At 40.8% G+C, this 18,739-nt stretch overlaps 2 protein-coding genes across 3 annotated transcripts in view; one reads left to right on the forward strand and one right to left on the reverse strand.

Moving 5' to 3' along the window:
* Nucleotides 1–8,503, reverse strand: part of CDC37L1 (cell division cycle 37 like 1, HSP90 cochaperone) — a 28,230-nt gene extending 19,727 nt beyond the window's left edge. The window contains exons 1-2 of the mRNA XM_528531.5: nucleotides 8,008–8,503; nucleotides 2,759–3,040 (exon numbers count right to left, since the gene is read on the reverse strand). Of these exons, the coding sequence (XP_528531.2) occupies nucleotides 2,759–3,040; nucleotides 8,008–8,139 (414 nt within the window). The 5' untranslated portion in view covers nucleotides 8,140–8,503. The remainder of the gene's footprint in view (nucleotides 1–2,758; nucleotides 3,041–8,007) is intronic.
* AK3 (adenylate kinase 3) overlaps nucleotides 1–11,277 on the forward strand; it is a 75,356-nt gene extending 64,079 nt beyond the window's left edge. Inside the window, exon 7 of one of the 2 annotated variants that reach the window (XR_008536995.2) lies at nucleotides 8,742–9,798. The gene's annotated coding sequence lies outside the window, so the exon portion shown is untranslated. Of the gene's footprint in view, nucleotides 1–8,741; nucleotides 9,799–11,127 lie in introns of those variants that run through there. The other variant, XM_054657906.2, reaches the window with a different exon arrangement.
* Nucleotides 11,278–18,739: the final 7,462 nt, after the last annotated feature.

Consider the following 18,739-nt stretch of genomic DNA (forward strand, 5'->3'; position numbering starts at 1 on the left):
AAGCAGGTATAGAAACATCCTTTATATTTTATATGCATAGTTTACTTGTGCATTATTTAATTCCTATAAATATTTGCAACTCTTGCCTAATCTTTCGAGTTCTTGCTGGAAATAAACTCAGAAATTCAAAGCACATAGAGAATAAATGATATTTACCGTAAATTCTTTATTAAGACATAAACAAGAAATAGACTGTTGTTGTTGCGTGTCTTTTTTTTTTTTTTTTTTTTTTTTTTTTGAGATGGGGTCTTGCTCTGTCACCCAGGCTGGAGTACAGTGGCACAATCTTAGCTCACTGCAGCCTCAACCTCTTGGGGTCAAGTGATCCTCCCACCTTAGCCTCCAGAGTAGCTGGGACTACAGGTGTGAGCCACCATACCCAGCTAATTTTTAAATTTTTTGTAGAGACGTGGTCTTGCTATGTTGCCCAGGCTGGTCTTGAACTCGTGGGTTCAAGCAATCCCTTCACCTTGGCCTTCCAACGTGCTGGGATTATAGGCATGAGCCACTGTGCCTGGCCCTTTGTTGCATTTCTAATAAACTTCTTAGAAGAGACCAAACAGTTTGATTTTTAAAGTCAAGTACAAATTTCTATTAAGGAAGTACTTATTTTCAGTTAAATAAGTCATAAAATATACCAAGAATAAAGTTTGTATCTAGCTAGAAAAACTGGCAGAAGTTTCTTAGAACATTCTGTGATCATATTTATACCCCGTTATCATCACTGCCAAAAATAAAAATTGCAAACTAGATCACTGCCAGTTTATAATCAGGAAGCACTCAAAAGTTTACATATTTCAAAATAAAAGATTTTTTCTTCATGCAGTCTGACATCTAGACCAGCACTGTCCAATAGAAATACAATCCAAGTCACAAATGTAATTTAAAGTTTTCTATTAGCCACGTTAGAAAGCAAAAAGAAACAGATGACATTAATAAATTATTTTATTTATCTTAACATATCCAACCTATTATCATTTCAACATGTAAGCAATACAAAACAATTATTAATATTTTACTTTTTTTGGCACTACATCATTGGAATCTGGTGTGTATTTTACACTTACAGCACATCTCAATTCGGACTAGCCACATTTCAAGCACTCAATAGCACATGTGGCTAGTGGCTATCAAGTTGGATAGTGCAGATCTAGACCAGTCCTCTCAAGTCTCAAGCTCCCAGACAAAACCAGTGTAGGATTTTGAGCAAATGACTGGAACATAAAGATAGTCCTAATTAATTTGTGAGATAAATGTAGGCTGTCTTAGAACCTTAGAACCTAAGTTTAAAGAAATAATTAAAAGCAGAGACAAAATGAAAATATTTTCTTTGTGACCACTGTGTTAAAGAAGAGACATTAACTTTACAAAACAAGAAATATTACTTTGAACATTCCTTCTGGAAGAAAAAAAATTATTTTAAATAGTTTTGGGATATAAATGCAGAACAGAAAATAACACAAGATGCACCCCTTAAAACAATATATACAGAGATAGCAAATGACTCAGATAAAGAATGATCCCATTGTGGAGGGGGAGAAAAAGTATATATAAATTAGTACAGGCACAGAGAAAGTCGAGAAAGATATGACTCACTGTTAAAGTACTGATAGGGCTAGTGGCGATGTACACTTATCTGTGTGTGTTACTGACTGCTGTAGCAGAACTAGAGCTGGTCCAGGGAAAGGCAATTAAAAAAGTTCATGAGCGTGGGTGAAAGCAGATGCCAAGAGGACAATTAAGAAGTTTGAGATGGGTTTCACTGCTGCCCAGGCTGGAGTGTAGAGGCACGATCTCGGTTCACTGCAACCTCTACCTCCTGGGTTCAAGTAATCCTCAAGCCTCAGCCTCCGAAGTAGCTGGGACTAAGGCAATACAGGCACATGCCATCATACTCAGCTAATTTTTGTATTTTTTATAGAGACAGGGTTTCATCATGTCACCCAAACTGGTTTTGAACTCCTGGACTTAAGAGATCTGCCTGCCTTGGCCTCCCAAAGTGCTGGGATTACAGGCGTGGACAACTAAGCCTGGCCTATTTTTCAATAAATATCATTTTATTCCACATTTAAAATACTAGTTCATGAAGTTTTGCCTTTTCTCCCCTTTTCATGCATTTGAAAATCAATCTCTAAAAACTCTAGTTTTCTAATGGAAAACTGAGGTATAAAACCCTGAAGTTTGAAAAACATGAGATTTTAAAAGTCTAAGCCTTCATTCTTAAAGGCACTTAATAAAGGATATTCAACACTTCTCTTTATCTTATCTCTCAATCCCAGAGTCAGGAATTTCTCACATTTAACCCACCACTAAGTTATCAAGTCACTCTACTTATTTTTCCACTTAGTTTCCTCATTTATAAAAATAAGGTAGTTGCATTAAAGGAACTCTAAAGTAGTGATAATCAGTGTAGGGGGTACAAAATATATGTGGAGGAAAATATTTCATAACTGATATATTTTCCCATCCTTATATCAAATTCTTGTGAATGTTTTTTAATATATGTAATATTTGTTCAGCAGTACATTTATATAAATATGTATTTCAGTCTGGTCACTTAACTGCCTGGAGTCTGCGGCTCTACAGCAAGAGCTTTGAGACTTTCTGACTTTCATAAACTTTTCAAGCACCTTTCATAAACTGTCAAAATTGAACACTGTTTATGGGATTCTGCTGCTTTGCTACCAAATACGCACAACTGGTTTGTACAAACACTTCAGTTTTTCTTCTTTCATTATGGCCCAGTAAAAGCTCATACCTTATTAAAAACATCCTTGCTAATGGCATCCATGCTCCACAGACACATCTTCTCTCTTTGTACTAGAGCTTCTTCTTTCTGTCGCCACTCTTCTTCCCGTTGCCTCAGTTCTGATACTGCTGTTTGTGCTTTGGCATGCTCCTGATCCAAGGACTCAGAATTATGCAGTGCTAAGCTACCAAGTTTCTGTTGAGCTTCAGCAAGATTCCATTTGCACGCCACAGAGCTCTTCACAAACTCTTTCTGCTTTTGGCAAGCCAATTCAATTCCATGGCTATACATCTGGATAAAAACAATATTTGTAAGAAATGAAGAAAGCAATGGATGTTTGTGCAGCACAGTTCAATTTTTCTTAATTCAAAGGATTTCTGTACAATATTTTGGTATATAGTATATCCTGTGTTCTAGGTCTGCAGTCATGTTTTTATATCTTAGTCCTTGTTTCATCAACTAACTTCTAAACTTCTTTGTTAATTTATGCCTATCCCCTGACAACTAACAGCAACAAAAAGCCTGGCAACTATCACAGTGTCTTGCATAAAGCTAGTGCTTAACAAACATTTAATTAATAGTCTTCATAATCCTGAATAAGCAGAATAATGAGAACAAAACTTAAATCTAGTTCATCACCTCAATACTCAACATGCTGACAACCAGGCCTTTATAATTTTGTTCTCCAAATTCTTCACTACAAAAAAACCTCCTTTTATCTAGAAGTAATCGTTTCTTGGTTTCTATTTTCTATCTGTATTTTTCCAATCCTTGGTGATTTGAGAAGTTCTTATTGGATATTTCCATTTATAACTGATTATATCAGACAGATATCCTTTAATTTATTCCTAATCAAAATAGGCAAATTATATATATATACTTTGTGATGGAATCTTGCTCTGTCACCAGGCTAGAGTGCAAAGGTGCGATCTCAGCTCACTGCAACCTCTGCCTCTGGGGTTTACGTGATTTTCCTGCCTCAGCCTCCCAAGTACCTGGGACTACAGGCATGTGCCACCATGCCCAGCTAATTTTTGTATTTTTAGTAGAGACAGGGTTTCACCATGTTGGCCAAGATGGTCTTGATCTCTTGACCTCGTGATCTACACACCTTGGCCTCCCAAAGTGCTGGGATTACAGGCATGAGCCACTGCGCCTGGCCGCAAAGTTACATTTCTTAAAAGTGACAATGGTCTACCCTGCTGACCGTACTACTCCGAAGCAGTAGTAATTACTTTTATTTACTTAATTACTACATGTAAAGTACTGTGATAGACATTCAATACCCTATATTCCTTGGCTCTATAAAACAAAAGCTGAAGGCACATTCTTTATGAATTCTTCATCAAATGTAGATCAACTTCAGAATAATTTCTCTCCAATCTGTTCCCATATCTGCATCACTATTCAAGCCCTTATAATTTCACATGTGAATTATACAAATGCAGACTCTTATCCCAAGCCATTCTCCACTCCACTAGACTGGAGTGATCTTACCAAAAAATGAATCTGATCTTTTTTTTCATTCTTAGCTTTGGGATAAAGTACATACTCTGTGGCAAAGCCCTTCGTGATGTCATTTCCCATTACCTCTTTAGACTCAGTTCCCATTGCTCTTCTACTTGTTTGCTTATTCTTCCCTTTCCCACCCTTGTCCCTCACTTCAATTTGGCAATCCTCTTTCTTCGAGGTAACTCCTACAGAAACTCCTATCGTCATCCAGATTCTGGCATGCCCTAAACTTTTTCTGACCCAGTGTCTCCCGACCCAAGTTATGCATAGTTCTATTGTGGTGTTTGTCATACAATATCATGCTTATTTGTTTAATGACTGGTGGTGGTAAACAATTCTGAGCCAAGTAGTAACCAAGGACCCTACCTCTTAGCTGAGTCTTCAGGCAAACTCACGTTTGTACTGGGACAAATGTGGACACTTGCTATTCAGATGTTTTATTTACTCATTCAGCAGGTTTGGAGCCCAGGTACTATAAACCATGTCCCTAAGTATATTTTATAATATATATTCATATATTATAAAATATATATAAAATATATTTTATATATAAAAATAATATATATATAAAATATATATAAAAAGTATATTTTAAAATCTATTTTAAATATATATTTTATATATAAATATAATATATATAATATATTATATTTTAATATAAAATATTTTAATATAAAATATATTTTAAAATAAAATATTTATTTTTACTTTTTGTTATCTTAGAATAGGATCAAGAATAGTTATCTTAGAATAGGAGCAAGAATAACTGTAGACTAGCTATGCTTAAAACAGAGCCAGGAAAAGGAGAAAAATTAAGCTATAAAACTTATTTTGTAAGAAAAGATGTAAGAACTTTTGTATATAAAACTTCTTTTAGCTGGGCTCAGTGGCTCACCCCTGTAATCCCAGCACTTTGGGAGGCTGAGGCGGGTGGATTACCTGAGGTCAGGAGTTCGAAACCAGCTTGGCCAACATGGCGAAACCCCGTTTCTACTAAAAATATTTTAAAACTTAGCTGGGCATGGCCGGGAGTGGTGGCTTACACCTGTAATCCCAGCACTTCAGGAGGCCGAGGCGGGCGGATCACGAGGAGGAGCTCGAGACCATCCTGGCTAACATGGTGAAACCTCATCTCTACTAAAAATACAAAAAATTAGCCGGGCATGGTGGCGGGTGCCTGTAGTCCCAGCTACTTGGGAGGCTAAGGCAGGAGAATGGCATGAACCCAGAACGGCAGAGGTTGCAGTGAGCCGAGATTGCACCACTGCACTCCAGCCTGGGTGACACAGCGAGACTCCATCTCAAAAAAAAAAAAATTAGCTGGGCACAGTGGTGGGCACCTGTAATCCCAGCTACTCAGGAGGCTGAGGCAGGAGAATCACATGAGCCTGGGAGGCGGAGGCTGTGGTGAGCCAATATCGTGCCATTGCACTCCAGCCTGGGCAACACAGCAAGACACTGCCTCAAAAAAAAAAAAAAAAAAAAAGAAAAGATAATATATCAAGAAAAGTAATATGGTAATATGGATAAATAGAAATTATCTTGCATTTTCAAATTATTTGGGAGCAAATATTCTTTTCTCAAATCGAAAAATTCTAAAAATAATTTATGTCTTAATTCTCCACAAACTACCCAGACAACATTTGGCCATTTGGGCAAACTATCCAACATGTATTCAGATATTAAATAAAATATTAGGTCACATTCTAATCCATGACCATACAGAAGTTTTAGAGGGACATTAAACATGATCTGCCTTTACATTAATTGGATCTAAGAACTACATATCACATACTACATTAAGAAGTCTAGATCCCCTTTATTTGATAAAATTAAGCCAAAGCTTTTTTTAGGGTTATAAAATGTTAATCAATTAAACATTTTATTTTTTCCAAATATTCCAATCCAAAAATTTAAGTCTTAAAGCCAGCAAGACCAATAAGTAGGTTTGTAATAAACACATGAACTCAGAATTAATAATCAGTTTGCAAAAAAAAATTTTTTTTTTGAGACAAGAGTTTCGCTCTTGTTGCCCAGGCTGGAATGCAATGGTGTGATCTCGGCTCACTGTAACCTCTGCCTCCAACAATTCTCCTGCCTCAGCCTCCCGAGTAGCTGGGATCACAGGCATGCGCCACCACACCAGGCTGATTTTGTATTTTTGGTAGAGACGGGGTTTCTCCATGTTGGTCAGGCTGGTCTCGAACTCTGGTGGGCAGTGCAGTAGGTGGGAAAATATACTGGACTAGGAGTCATAAGTGGGTCCTAGTTTTAACCTGGCCACTAACTAGTTATATGGCCTCAGGGAAATCACTTTTAATGAGAGAGATAAGCTTACTCACTTCTAAAATCTCTTCCAGCTAAACAAATTTAGAAGTGCACAAGTAAGAAGTTAACATACAGATATTTCTCTAGATTACTTCTGTAATTCAACCACAATGCACTGAAATTCTTGACACCCTTTTTTCTCTTCATATGCCTTCAAAATTGACAATGGCATCTGCTGTTCATTCTTCTTTCCTCCCTAGCACATCATGTGCTTATAATACATTTTGTATATAAAGATGACACTAGTGATCCAAAATTAGTGGGTGACTAATGATGGACCCATCAACTCTCATTCTGTCCTCCTAAAAAATGTCTTGCAGTTCCCCAGTGACTTAGCTGGCCAAAGTACAGACAGTGGTTATGAAACAGCATTTTTCTCTGTGTGAAGCCAACTAACCCTGTTAGCTGGACATAAGATTGATAATGTCACGCTTACTGGTAAGCAATTTAACTCATTCTCATTAACATCTAGCAAAATAAGTTGAGAGGAAAGCTACTATTAAATCTGTTACACTCTTGGGAACCCCATTTTGCAAGAAGGCGGCAGACACTTATGATCCATTGAATATATTAGTGTTTAGTCTGTGATTCTGAAATATACTTCCAAAACACACACGGATTCGGAGAAAAAAACAGGACAAGGTGATGCGAGTATGTAAGTATCCCCTAAGATAGGTCCCTGAAAAATCCTTAGTAGTATATCACATTTGGATACGTTTCAGTCGCAGGAAGGCAGGAATGCTGGATTGAAAACACAATACCAGGAACCTAAGAGAAGTCTGAAGGAAAAGACAAGTATATGCGTATATATTTTCACTGGAAAATGACGTGAAGCAAAACTAAAAAACAAAACAGTACGGCAAAGATGGTCACGCGAATGGGAGAGATGAACGCCAGCGTCAAAAGCGAGGTTTAAAGAATTTACTCAGTTGTCAACATCGGTGAAAATCGCATGTGAAATCTTTGTCAGGACTCAGTGTGATGCTGAACTACAATCATTCACTGTTCCTAGCAACTGTGCACAAGTATGCTGGAGCCTTTAACAGAATAAAGTGCTTGGGGAAAACCTCTCACAAGAGGACAAAGGGTCAACGTTACAGCATGAGCCGCCCCAAATCTGAGTGCTGTCAGGAAGGGGAGATGGAGGAAGGTATTCCAAGGGTGAATAGGAATCAGCCAAGGCGAAAGAAAACATGTGCGTGGAGGTGGAGGTTGGTAATATATGGCCACCCCGTCTCCCCTCCGAAGATGCCATAAAAGGGGTGGGATGGCATCAGGCGTCAGGTCCCAGGTCCCCGGCTCCCGGCAGTGAGGTGGGCGTAGAAAAAGGCGTAGAAGAGGGTCTGGGAGACGCGGCATTCCAGGGGTTTGGCGACAGCACCACTCCATCCCTCCGCAGAACGCAGGCCCCCTCTCACCTGGGCGCCGCCGCCTGGCAGCTGCGGGCAGCGGGGAGAACTGGGGAACACGTCCAAGTCACTCTCTTCCTCAGCCTCACCCTCGGCCCGAGGGAGGCTCCAGGGTCCCGGAGGCGGCCACGGTTGTTCCATGTCCGGCTGCTCCGGGTCCTACAACCGCCCTTGGCCCTACAAGTGCCACTGCCAACAGACTTGGCGTGAATGGAACCTGCTGCGCCGAGCCAGAAGCCCAGCCGGGGGTCGGGGCCGTTACCCAGAATCCCTCCACTGGCCGCGACGCCGCTGCACACCCGGCGACAGCCTGGGCCTCGCCGCCGGCGGACGGCGGAAGAAATAGTCGGCGCCGTGCGTCACTTCCGGTTGGGGCGGGGCTGTGGAGGCGCGTCCCGGGCCCTTTGCGTGTAGTGGGTGGCTCTGCAATTGTATTCCTGTTTCAAGCCCCGTTTTCTTGCAGCTCTTCGGCACTGCAAACTTAACCGCTGATGGCGCTGTGGGTGGAGAAACGTTTGTTAGGTAGCGTTATATATTGTTATCTGGTGTTCCCTATACCGAAAACGGCGGGTCCTGGCCGCCGGGAGGTACTCAGACCAGGTGTCCACTTTACATGTTGCTTAAAAATTGCAACTCATTCCTTTACATTGACATTTAAACCAGTGATTCTAAGGCAGAGTTGGGGCGGAGGGAGGAGAATTTTGAACAAGCGGAGCCAATTTTCGTCTCATTTCTAATTACAGGCAACAACAGAATTCTGCGAAACTTGGTTGGTTGGAGGAGCACACCAAAAATAAAGTACCGGAGCCAGCACGGCTTCAAAAAAATTAGGATCAGTACCGCTAGTAGCGAACGCATAAGAAGGGCTTCCTGTATGCCTGCGTATCTTGTTTAAGCCTAAAGATATGTACTCTCTTTATCCCCTTTTTTTGAGACGAGGAAATAGACCCAACATGCCCGAGATCACACATTTTACAAGGAAGAAGTAGGATCCAGACCCAGGGAGTTCAACTTCAAAACTTGCACGTTTAACAATCAGGTCTTGCTGCCCTACTCATAAAGAGACCCAAATAAAAACAACATGACGCCATTTTTTTCCATGTATTTAGATTGGCAAACTTGTGAAGTCGCTTAATACCAAATGTGTACCAAGACGTAAGGAAATGATGTGAGAATGTCATTAAGTATAACCTTTTAGGAGGAGTAATTTGACAATATGAGAGGCTTGAGCGGATTGATTCAGCAATTTCACCACTAAGAAAGTATGCAACAATTATTTTTGCACCAATATCCAAAGATTTACTACAAAGATTTCTGGCAGCAATTTTTGTGTGTGTGTGGCAAGAAAAAAAAAAGCATTCTAATTGTCCATCGATAGAGGAACTTAAATTATGGAAAATTAATACAATGGCATATTACCCTTTTTAAAAAAGTAAATTGTATCTGAATATGCTGATATATAAATACCTCCAAAAGGTATTGAGTTTTAAACAAAGCAACTTGCAGAATTAAACATATGCGTACGTATACAGAGAGAGAAGAGAGAGGGATGGTATTTGTTTGCGTCCGTGTGTGTGTGTGTGTGTGTGTGTGCGCGCAGAACATTCCTGGAGGATATGCAAGAGACTGTTAATGATTACCTCTGGTGGGTGAGCCTAGGAAGGAAAGCTTCTGAGGATCTTTACTTTCCACATTTAGCTTCCCTGTACTGTGCTGTTTGAATATTTTTCCAATGAATGTATACTATAATTATAGTATTATAACAGTACAAGATTACTATAAAATTAATTACAAATAAAAGCTGAGAATCACTTTTGCACCTAAACCTTTTGAATTTAGGGGTGAAAGTCACAGGAGAGACTGGAAAGGGAGGAAGAAAAGAAAAACATTTTTCTCTTTGCTTCCATGAAGCCACAAAGTGCTTTGAATAGTGGCTGGCATAAAGTAAGCCCTATATAAACGCTAATGCTGTTAGTTTTTCTCCTACCTCTTTCACTACTTCTCCTCAGTCTTCTTCCCTTCTAGCTGACCTCTAACTTTAGAGTTCCTCATATTTTGGCCAGTGAGGAAAATCCTGTCTATTCCTGTGGCTTTAAATAACATCTGTGTATCTATAATTCTCAAATTGAAATCCAAGTCCTGACCTTACCCCTGTGCTCCAGACTCATGTCTACCCGCTGATTTGTCATCTCTTTTTCATGGTTCATACACATCTTAAATTTAACACTTCCAAACCCTTGATCTCACCCCCTTCCCCAAACTTCTTTGGGTCTTCTCCGTGTCAATCAATGGCATCACCATCCAGTCCAAAACCTAGAGTTCAGCCTTAGTTCCTCCCTCTCCTTTACCTCTCATACCAACAGCAAGTCCTACTGTTTTTACCCCCAAATACATCTTGAATCTATGTTCTTTCCTGCTTTACTGCGTACTCCCTAGGCCAGAACACTATGATTGCTTCTCAGAACTACTGCAGTAGTCTTCCATGCTTCTGTTCCATTCTTGCTCCTTACAATCTCTTCATACTGTTGCCAGAGAGATTTTTAAAAAATACATAAATCATATCATGTCTCACCCCTGCTATATCAATTATATGCTTTCAATGCAAATAACTGAAACCTCAGCTAAAAGAAACCTAAACTATAAGGACATTTATTGTGTATTTAACAAAAAGAATGATCCCAGGATAGGCTTAGCAGTTTGAAGATGTCATTAAATATTCAGGTTCAGGCCAGGCGTGGTAGCCTACACCTGTAATCCCAGCACTTTGTGAGGCCAAGGCGGGTGGATCACTTGAGGCCAGGAGTTCGAGACTAGCCTGGCCAACATGGCAAAACCCCGTCTCTACTGAAAATACAAAAATTAGCCAGACCTGGTGGTGCATGCCTGTAATCCCAGCTACCCGGGAGGTGGAGGTTGCAGTGAGCTGAGATCGCAGCATTGTACTCCACCTGGGTGACAGAGTGAGACTGTGTCGCAAAAGAAAGAAAGGAAAGGAAAGGAAGGGAAAGGAAAGGGAGGGGAGGGGAAGGGAAGGGAAGGGAAGGAAAGGAAAAGGAAAGGAAGATTCAGTTTCTTTCAATCCCTATCCCTCCTCCCCAGCATCCTAAATCTGTTTACTTTCATCTTCAGGCTTGTTACATCATGGTTGCAGGATGGCTGCTACAGCTCTGGACATCACATCAAAATATGGCGGAAGCTAAAGCAGGAAGACAGAGAAGGAGGCAAAACAGCTTTATTCACTTGTGGCTCTCATATGAAGAATAAAGATATTTCTCGAAACCTTCTAGTGAAATCCTTATATCTTATTGGCCAGAACTGGCTTACATAAATTATGATTTGTTGTCTGGAGCTGGATGCATTGCTACCTAAACAAAACTGGAGTTCTGTTAGCAAGGAGGAAGAGTTTGTGGCAGTAAGGTAGGCAATCACATTCTCTGCCATAATTGATAAAGTTCCTGTGAAATCTAGTGACAGCCTAATTCCTGAGTGTCATTCCTTTTTTTTTTTTTTTTTTGAGATGGAGTCTCTCGCTCTGTCTCCCAGGCCGGAGTGCATGGACTGCAGTGGCGCCATCTCAGCTCACGGCAACCTCCACCTCCTGGGTTCAAGCGATTCTCCTACCTCAGCCTCCCGAGTAGCTGGGATTACAGATGTGCACCACCACACCCAGCTGATTTTTGTATTTTTAGTAGAGACGGGGTTTCACTATGTTGGCCAGGCTGGTCTCGAACTCCTGACCTCAGGTGATCCGTCCGCCTCGGCCTCCCAAAGTGCTGAGATTACCGGTGTGCACCACTGCACCCGGCCCTGAATGTCGTTTCTTAAACCGTCTCCCTAACACCTTCCTTGCCCTCTCCCACCCCAAAATCTCTCTTGGACTCCTTTCAGTTCCTCAAACATGGCAGTTCCTTTCCTAACTCATGGCCCTTTCGAGTTGCTATTCCCTTTGCCTTTTCTCTTACTTTGAAAGGCTTGTTAGTGGTCATGCTTTTCTTCTTAGGTCTTAGACCAAATCTCATACTCTTAGGCCAATCTGGCCAGTGAGTCTAAATGAAGTTCTCATTTCTTCTTCAACCTGTTCTATTTTACCACCTTGTATATTTCCTTTCTACTATTCATCATACTATTATTTTATGTTCACTTAGTTATTATGTTTCTTACCCCAATAGAATGTAAGCTCCATGAGAGCACAGATGGTTTCTTATTCACTCTTGTACTTACATGGCTCAGAACAATACCTGGCTTACAGTAGACACTCAATAAATGTGGGCTGAATAAATGGATAGAGAATGAATGAATGGAAACAAGGATAAAAGAAAAGGTTAAATAAAGGCAGAAGATGGTGAAAAAGGAATAGGAAGAAGTATATTTTGGTAGGAGATAAGGAGTGGATATAATGATATCAGAAGTAGCCTCATCTTGAGCCATTGCTGACTTCAGGATCTGAATCCTGTGCCCTGGCATAGTAAACACTTATCTTTGGAAACAGTTTTTGCTATGTTACCTAGGTCGGTCTCAAACTCCTGGGCTCAAGAGATCCTCCTGCCTTGGCCTCTCAAGTGGCTGGGATTACAGGCATGTACCACCACGCCCAGCTCCAGTAGACACTTTTTAAACAAGTCTTGGAACTTAATCATACACTTCTACTTTCTTATTTTGGATAATAAATAAAATTCCTTGGAAATTGCTTTGGGTCATAATTTGCCTATTACTCCCATGGACATAGAGCTAGCCAGCTGAAACTCAAAGGAGCAAATTAGGTTTTTTTCTGAGTAGAAATTACTTTTAAATGGAAAGACTATGTAGTCCAAAAAGCCCAAGGGCAGCCCTTGTGGAAGGACTTGTGTTGCATCATTATATAAGCATTGAGCCTACAAATGCCAGTAAATGAAAGCACAAGCCAAAGAGTAACATGAGTCTGACTCATAAACTCTAATAAAGTTGGGTGAAACAGAACCCATGTGTGGGTCCACATCCCAAATGACTTCAAGATTGTTAAAAGCTGTGCAATTGCAATTTGATTCCTTCCTTGGAAGATTCCTGGAAAATTCTTGAGAAGCATGTATATGTAAAGAAATACTCAAATTGCCAGCTCCTGTTTTGGATATTCATGCAGAGATCACTATTATAATACAGCGCTGGCCAGGCGCAGTGGCTCACGCCTGTAATCCCAGCACTTCGGGAGGCCGAGGCAGGCGGATCATGAGGTCAGGAGATCGAGACCATCCTGGCTAACACAGTGAAACCCTGTCTCTACTAAAAATACAAAAAATTAGCTGGGCATGGTGGTGGGTGCCTGTAGTCCCAGCTACTCGGGAGGCTGAGGCAGGAGAATGGCGCGGACCTGGGAGGCGGAGCTTGCAGTGAGCCGAGATTGTGCCATTGCACTCCAGCCTGGGCAACAGAGGTAGACTCCGTCTGAAAAAAGAAAAAAAAGCAAAACAACCAGCGCTACTTTTTCCCCTTTAAGTGGATGTCCCTCTGAATTACTTGTAAAGCATTATTACACACCACAATAATTTTCTCATCTCATCTGCATTTGAGGTGAGTAGATCCATTACATTTTCTCTTTCAGTATGTGTAAGACTTATATTGAAGGGAATTTTATATGTTAAAGGTTTTTTAAAATTGTTATTATGATTTTTTTTAAGAGACAAGATTGTGCTCTGTCACACAGGCTGGAGTGCAGTGGCAAGATGATAGCACACTGCAGCTTCCAACATCTGGGCTCAAGGGATCCTCCCACCTCAGCCTCCTGAGTAGCTAGGACTACGAGTGCATGCTGCTATGCCCACCTAATTTTTTTTTAATGTAGACATGGGTTCTCTCTATGTTGTCCAGGCTGGTCTTGAACTCCTGACCTCAAGCAATCCTCTGGCCTCTGCCTCACAAAGCACTGGGATTACAGGTGTCAGCCACCATGCCCAGCCTATTGTGAGTATTTTTTTAACACAAAAAAGAATAAAATTACAGAAACCCCATTCATCCATCACCCACAGTCAATAATTATCAAGATTTTACAACATTTGCTTTATCTATTCCTTTTATTCATTGACTGGAATACTTAAAAGCAAAATCTTAGACATTAAATCATTTTACCACTACATACCTTAATATATGTCTCTAAACAATGTTAATACTTGCCTTACATAAACACAAGGGCATTATCATATATATATAATGCCCATTTATCATGTATATAAAAATTAATTGCTTGGTGTTATCTAATGTCCAAACCATAATCAAATTTCCCTGATAGGCTGGGCATGGTGGCTCATGCCTGTAATCCCAGCACTTTGGGAGGCCAACGCGGGCAGATCAACTGAGGTCAGGAGTTGGAGACTAGCCTGACCAACGTGGAGAAACCCTGTCTCTACTAAAGTTACAAAAAATTAGCCGGGCATGGTGGTGCATGCCTGTAATCCCATCTACTCGGGAGGCTGAGGCAGGAGAATCACTTGAACCCGGGAGGCGGAGGTTGAGATGAGCCAAGATTGCACCATTGCACTCCAGCCTGAGTAACAGGAGTGAAACTCTGTCTCAAAAAAAAAAAAAAAAAATTCCCTGATAGTCTCAAATATTGCATTTTGTTTGTTTGAATTAATGTCCCAACAAAGTCCACATATTCCATTTGGTTGTGAGGTCTCTTAAGTATCTTTTAATCTAAATCAGTTCCCTCACCTCTTCCTTTTTTTTTTTTTTTAATGCCATTGACTTATTGCAGATTAACTGGGTTAGGGGTCCTATAGAATGTCCCAGATTCTATTTATTCATTTATTTAAAGACAGAGTTTCACTCTTGTTGCCCAGGCTGGAGTGCAATGGCACGATCTCAGCTCACCGCAACTTCTGCCTCCCAGGTTCAAGTGATTCTTCTGCCTCAGCCTCCCGAGTAGCTGGAATTACAGACATGTACCACCATGCCCGGCTACGTTTTTTGCATTTTTAGTAGAGACAGGGTTTCTCCATGTTGGTCAGGCTGATCTCGAACTCCCGACCTCAGGTGATTCACCTGCCTCGGCCTCCCAAAGTGTTGGGATTACAGGCGTGAGCCACTGCGCCAGGCTCTATTTATTTATTTATTTGTTTGTTTGTTTAGTTATTTATTTATTGAGACAAGGTCTGACTCTGTGGGCCAGGCTGGAGTGCATGGCACAATCATGGCTCACTGCAGCCTCAACCACCCAGGCTCGGATGATCCTCCCACCTCAGCCTCTCAGGTAGCTGGGACTGCACGTTATGTGCTGGAATGTCCCAGGTTCTGTTATAAATTTGTCTGCCTGCTTCCTTTTGTTGTCATTAACATGGTTTTCTATCCTCCATATTTCCTTTAAGTGAAGTTAACTCTAGAGCAATGCTGCCCATTAGAACTTTCTGTGATGATAAAAATATTCTGCCTGCATTATCTAATACCAGTAGCCACTGGCAACATATGGGTATGTGTGCTTTAAATGTGACTAATGCAATGAGGAACTGGATTTTAAATGTATTTAGTTAGCCGGGTGCGGTGGCTCACACCTGTAATCCTAGCACTTTGGGAGGCCGAGGCGGGCGGATCACCTGAGGTCAGAAGTTCGAGACCAGCCTGGCCAACATGGCGACACCCCATCTCTACTAAAAACACAAAAAATTAGCTGGGTGTGGGGGCGGATGCCTGTAAACCCAGCTACTCAGGAGACTGAGGCAGGAGAATTGCTTGAACCCAGTAGGCAGAGGTTGCAGTCAGCCAAGATTGTGCCACTGCACCCCAGCCTGGGTGACAAGAGCGAGACTCCATCTCTAAATAAATAAATAAATAAATGTATTTAGTTTTAGTTCAGTTAGATAGCTATAAATGGCTACCATATTTTTATCATTGGACAGTGCAACACTCAGTGTAGTTGATTAGATTCAACTACAACTTTCTTGGTAAATGTGCTTCATAGGTACTTCGTATGAATCGTATAGGGAAGCATATAATGTACCTATAATGATGCAGAGTGGGGCTGGAATTGATCAGTGAGTTCATATGGTGACAGCCAGATTCTGCTAATGTAAAGTTTGCCTAAAGGATATTAACATTAATATATATAAATTATATGTGTATATGTGTATGTATGTATATATGTATGTGTGCATATATATGTATGTATATATGTATATACACACTTCATCTTTTTTATTTATTTATTTATTTTTTGAGATGGAGTCTCGCTCTGTTGCCCAGGGTGGAGTGCAGTGGCGCGATCTCAGCTCACTGCAAACTCTATCTCCTGGGTTCAAGCGATTATCCTGCCTCAGCCTCCCAAGTAGCTGGGATTACAGGCGTGTGCCACCACACCCCACTAATTTCTGTATTTTTAGTAGAGGCAGGGTTTCACTTGTTGTCCAGGTTGGTCTCAAACTCCTGACCTCAGGTGATCCGCCCACCTCAGCCTCCCGAAGTGCTGGGATTACAGGCGTGAGCCACTGCACCCTGCTATACTTCATCTTTATGCAGTTTGTTAGAACCAAGGAAAGAACTCAGTGTAGTTCATTGAGCTTTCTCATACATACAAAAGTGAGAAAGGTAAAACTTTCTTCTCTGTATATCAGAGTTTGAGAAAACTAAACTATTACAGAACATTTTAGAGAAAGACTTTGGAGAAGGCCAAATATAAGACAATTATTTCTTGGGTCTTGAGACTGGGCCCATGCTTTAAAAGAAATAAAAAATCATTGACCTGGAAATGCACTACTACTGAAATAATCCAGATCATTTCATGTTCTTGGGTGTTTTTTCGTTTTTGTGTTTCTTCCTTTTCAGGCATTTCTTACAAATGCAAATGACTAACTCACTTTGGAAACTCAATCTGCTGGTGTTATTCATACTTGCTAATGAATAATTCACTGCTCAAAAGATTGTAGGGCCTGACAAATGAGTCTGTTGAGTCCGGATATAAACAAATGGCTTACAACAGGACTCTGAGGGTCTTTTTTTAATCACTTATTATGAAATACAGCTGTCCTTTTACTCTAATAAGGGAGTGTGGGTGTGACGGAGAGAACAGGCCCTCTTTTCTTACCTGCTGCCTTGTCTGACAACCCAGGTAGCCTTTCTTTTTGCTGTAGATGGGGAACCGCTGGCAGGAAGAGGAGTCAGCATGCACTGAACAGTGCTGTAAAAGTTGACTTGACTAACATTTCCCCTTTCAGATTATGAAAGCCACAGACTCTTTTCCTGGAAAAATGCATATATGCACATGTAGGAAATGCTGCCTATCATTTCAGGAGGTTTAAGACCCCTGAGATAGCCAGGAATCACAGGATAAGAAGCCCTGCACTGGAAGCAGAAGTGGCAGACACACTTGCATGGATATTTTTATGGCATGCAGTATATAGGATATAGCTCCAAAAGCTGAAGAAGCCAGTTCCTGCTCCTTTCTATATTCCCAGACCAATCCTTTCTATTATTTTACATTTTCTACTTGTTTTAATGTGGTTTCCTTTTTGGATTAAATAATGCAAGTACTTGGCAAAAACATATTTTTTAAGTACCTATAGATATTCAATGAAAAATAACTTCCTCTCTGCTTCCCTACCCCAGGTCCCTCCCCAGAGGCACACATTACAATAGCAGCTTCTAGCATATCTTTTCAGGGATATTCTAAGCATATATGTAGATACAATATTCTCCTTCTCTCCCAAATGGCAGCACATTGTATACATTTTTTATGCCTTTTTTTTCTTGGCTCTATATTTTAGAGACTATTTACTATTAGAATATATAGCTCTGTCTGCCTCATTCTTTTTCCATGCTGCATAATATTCCATCATATGGCTAAACCATAACTGATTTCATCTGATCGTACCTAATGAACATTTAGTTGGTTTCCAGCATTTTTTCAACTAGAAATAATTGTGCACCATATGTTTTTGTGAAAGTATACCCATGGGATAAATTCTTAGCAGAATTGCTGAGTCAAATTAAACATTCTGATAGACATTATCAAATTGCTCTCCAGATAAGTTATATGTGGTAGGCAGAATAATGGCCCCCAAAGATATCCACATCCTAATCCCTGGAACCTGTGCATATGTTACCTTACATGGTAAAGGGGAAATTAATGTTGTAGATGGAATTAAGGTTGCTGATCAGCTGACCTTAAATTAGGGAAATTATCCTGGATTATCTGGGTGTTTCACAAAGGTACAATCACAAAGGTCCTTAAAAGTGAAAGAGAGGCCAAGCATGGTGGCTCATGCCTGTAATCCCAGCACTTTGGGAGGCCGAGGCAGGTGTATTACTCGAGAACGGGAGTTCAGGACCAGCCTGGCCAATATGATGAAACCCTGTCTCTACTAAAAATACAAAAATTAGCTGGGCATGGTGGTGCGTGCCTGTACTCCCAGCTACTCGGGAGGCTGAGGCAGAAGAATGGCTTAAACCTGGGAGGCGGAGGTTGCAGTGAGCTGAGATCGCACCACTGCACTCCAGTCTGGGTGACAGAGCGAGACTCTGTCTCAAAAAAAAAAAAAAAAAAAAGGGAGAACCAGAGAGATGGCAGCATGAGAAGGACTTGGCTCTATGTAGCCAGTTTTGAACATGAAAGAAGGAAACTTTAAGCCAAGGAATACGAGCAACCTCCAGAAAAGCAAGGAAACAGAAAGGCAAGGAATGCAGCCCTGCAGGCACCTTGATTTTAGCCCACTGAGATCTGTGTTGGACTTCTCACAAAATTAAATAATAAATTTGTCTTGCTTTAAGCCCCTAAATTTGTTAA

This window comes from Pan troglodytes, chromosome 11 (genome assembly GCF_028858775.2).
Source record: "Pan troglodytes isolate AG18354 chromosome 11, NHGRI_mPanTro3-v2.0_pri, whole genome shotgun sequence".
In the NCBI taxonomy this organism is placed as follows: Eukaryota; Metazoa; Chordata; class Mammalia; order Primates; family Hominidae; genus Pan; species Pan troglodytes.